Source organism: Neohortaea acidophila (assembly GCF_010093505.1).
Source record: "Neohortaea acidophila strain CBS 113389 unplaced genomic scaffold BDY17scaffold_23, whole genome shotgun sequence".
In the NCBI taxonomy this organism is placed as follows: Eukaryota; Fungi; Ascomycota; class Dothideomycetes; order Mycosphaerellales; family Teratosphaeriaceae; genus Neohortaea; species Neohortaea acidophila.
The window spans coordinates 13-2,870 of NW_022985532.1; the positions used below are offsets into that span (position 1 = coordinate 13).

Genomic DNA, 2,858 nt, shown 5'->3' on the forward strand with positions numbered 1-2,858 from the left:
GTTTTTGAGGCATCCGTACGACCCGACACATGGCATGTGAACACAGATGGAGGTTACAAAAGGACAAAAGTCCCTTTACATTAATCCATACATCCTAGATCTATCTTTCAGTAGTGACTCACGACGGCCGGCGACGAAAACCGCCAATGTAGGGAACAACTCACGACTATCGGTGCCATTGAGATCCTTGAATTGTCGGCTTCTATTGTGCGCACCACTTGTGGGTCCGAGGTCCCCTGTCTTCCTCCCTTGGACGGTGTTACTTTGTCTGTCATTGCCCGCTTTGCATAAGCCATGCGTATCCGGTACAGCTTTTCGTACTACTCCACATTGATCATGATTGTGTCACAATGCAGCCAATATACCTCGCGAGCTCCTGCATAACGATGTCAGGCGCCCAACTGATCGCTATGCCCAAAGCCTCATACTTTGTTAACGTGCTTGTAACGATCGAATAGCATGATCGGCGTTGGTGTGCCCTCATGACGGCCGACCGGCTGACTCGGACTGTTGATATGACTTGCTACTCGATTCACTTGCTGTACCTTCCTATTCTTTGGTAGACCTTCACGACCCCTTCTTGTGCTCTTAGCTCCGAAGATTGCGTCTGCTGCTCGTCGACTCGTTTATTTGCGTCGGGTCGCTGCTCGTCGAAATCTTTATTTGCACCCGTGCGCTGTTCTTCGAACCGTCTCTTGATTTCCGCTCGATATTTGTGTAGAAGTCTATTCGGGTCTCGCAATCCGTCATAAAGACTTCGCGGAATATGGCCCGTCTCCCGTCGCAGTGCATCAAACTGGCGAAGGGCTTGATCGTTCAGTGCGATTGTGGCTTCGTCTTCGCGGTAAGCGTCACTCGTTTAAAGACGCCATCCTCGGCATGGAGAGCGTTAGGGCCTCTAAGACCGATGTCAGAGTCAGACGGCTCTGATTCGAATGAGTCGATGTATACATAACGCCTTGTGCTGCTTGAGATCTTGGCGAAGCGTATAGCGTTATATATTGGCGCAGCGCTCCTGGTGTGGAGTTTACATTGTCAATGAAGAAGAAGCCTAGACGGCAGCAGACGCCCAGACGATGTGTCTGGTACACATCGTCTAGTACAGGCTACGCAGGCGGGACGTAAGATACGCGAGGAACGAATTTCCCCTGCGCATCGGGCGATTCGTTAATGCTCAGCGTGGCAGTCATCATCATTGCTGAATTGGGGTCGTACAACTACGTGGCATACTTTGAGCGCATCACCCAGTGCACAGGAGAGGGCAGTCCTATGCTCGTTCCCAAAGATCGTACAATTTACGCACCGAGGACGCGGCACTGCCATACTTCGACTACGAAACATTGTTGCAAAGTGCAGCAACAGGACGTTATACGGTGATCTCTCGTAAACCTATCACCGCTACAGATCGACGAATAAAGCAAAGTCGCGTTTCACCCAGACGCGCCTTTTTGAGATGGCATCTGCATCATTGCGATGCAAATCTCTTGCAAATCATACGGTGGCGTTGCAGGGGATGTGGACGTAGCGGATCTCGACGCTAAACTGCTAATTACGAAATCTGAAACCGTTGCAGGACATCTTTTCACTTTCTCTCACACAATGGTACAGTGACGCTCGTTTGCACCCGTCCGCATACTCCGACTTTGTAGCGTCTGCTAGGCCGTAATCCATCCGTGTATATCCGGGGAGGCTCCAGAGTACAGTGAATGGATGTATGTGCAGTGGATATGCTATAGGTTAGGTTTGGCCACGTGGTAGTATCAGGTGAAAGCAGGCCACTAAGATAAACGCCAATCCTGCTCTTCACGAAAGCCAAAGCCATTAATAGTCAAGAGTTCGAACTCGCCAACGGTGGTTTCCAGCCAAACCTCGTACTAATCGTTTGCGAAGACTCCCTGCTTTTCGTGGGAACATCGCCAATCAGGTCTCGCAGCGGCAGTCGTCCGGGAGGAGTGTCGAATTCCATAGCGATGGCGGATTACCGTCATTGCCATCGTCCTCAGGAGGCAGGTTTTTGATCAATGAGGGTATCTGTGCGTCCGAATTTCTCGTTCCGAGCGTTTTGTACCGCTCTCCTTCTTGCGTCACATCGACCATAGCTCTACTTGCCCGCTTCAACCGCTGCGCTGTTATCCGCTTGGAAATATCAGACACTAAAGCATTTGTGACGCGAACACCTATTTCGTCGTAATTGAGACCCAGGTGGCGCGCCAGCTCGCTTAACGCTATGTCTAGAGCGTACTCAATGGCTTCTGCCAAAGACGTGTGGCCTAGTGCAAGCTCAATTTCGTCTTCCTCTTTCACCTCCTCTTGTGCCTCATCCTCTGCATCTTCACTATTCACATCTTTGAAAGAGCGGACACCCCACCCTCCCTACCTATCTGTCTTGTAAAACTCATGCAGTTTCGCTAGCCTACTCCAGTTGCGTGGTTGTTACAGGTGCTAGAAATTACCAACCTAGCAAGGGAAAATATTCTCAGGAGGCTTGCGCGGAACCTGTTTAGTTGTGTCAAACATTTCTACAGGATAAATCCTGCTCGTGAGCCAGTATGCTGCCTGATTACTCTGCCTAGCGCTTATTATGACCTGTGTTGCTTGCAGAAGATCTTGCTTTGCCTGCATATGATCTTGTTTTGTTTGCACAAGATCAAATCGAGCGTGAACGTCCTCGAACTGTGCGCGTGTTTGTTCACCTTGCTCTTTGATTTGGTTGTGCATCCGCTTCTCTTGCTGCTGAAACTCATATCTGATATTTCTGGCTTGAATGTCAGCGAACCAAGAGAACTCTTAGTGGATATAGCTTGAGGTAAGAGATGGCATCCTGACATCAGCATGCGTTTCCATGGTAACTTGCGCCA

At 49.8% G+C, this 2,858-nt stretch overlaps 1 protein-coding gene across 1 annotated transcript; it reads right to left on the reverse strand.

Annotated features, from left to right (window-relative positions):
- Positions 1–1,920: 1,920 nt before the first annotated feature.
- BDY17DRAFT_314228 (uncharacterized protein) lies at positions 1,921–2,399 on the reverse strand (the record flags this gene model as incomplete). Its single annotated transcript, XM_033735794.1, has 2 exons — positions 1,921–2,345; positions 2,378–2,399. 2 exons carry the CDS (start codon positions 2,397–2,399, stop codon positions 1,921–1,923), a joined length of 447 nt encoding a protein of 148 aa, XP_033585014.1.
- Positions 2,400–2,858: the final 459 nt, after the last annotated feature.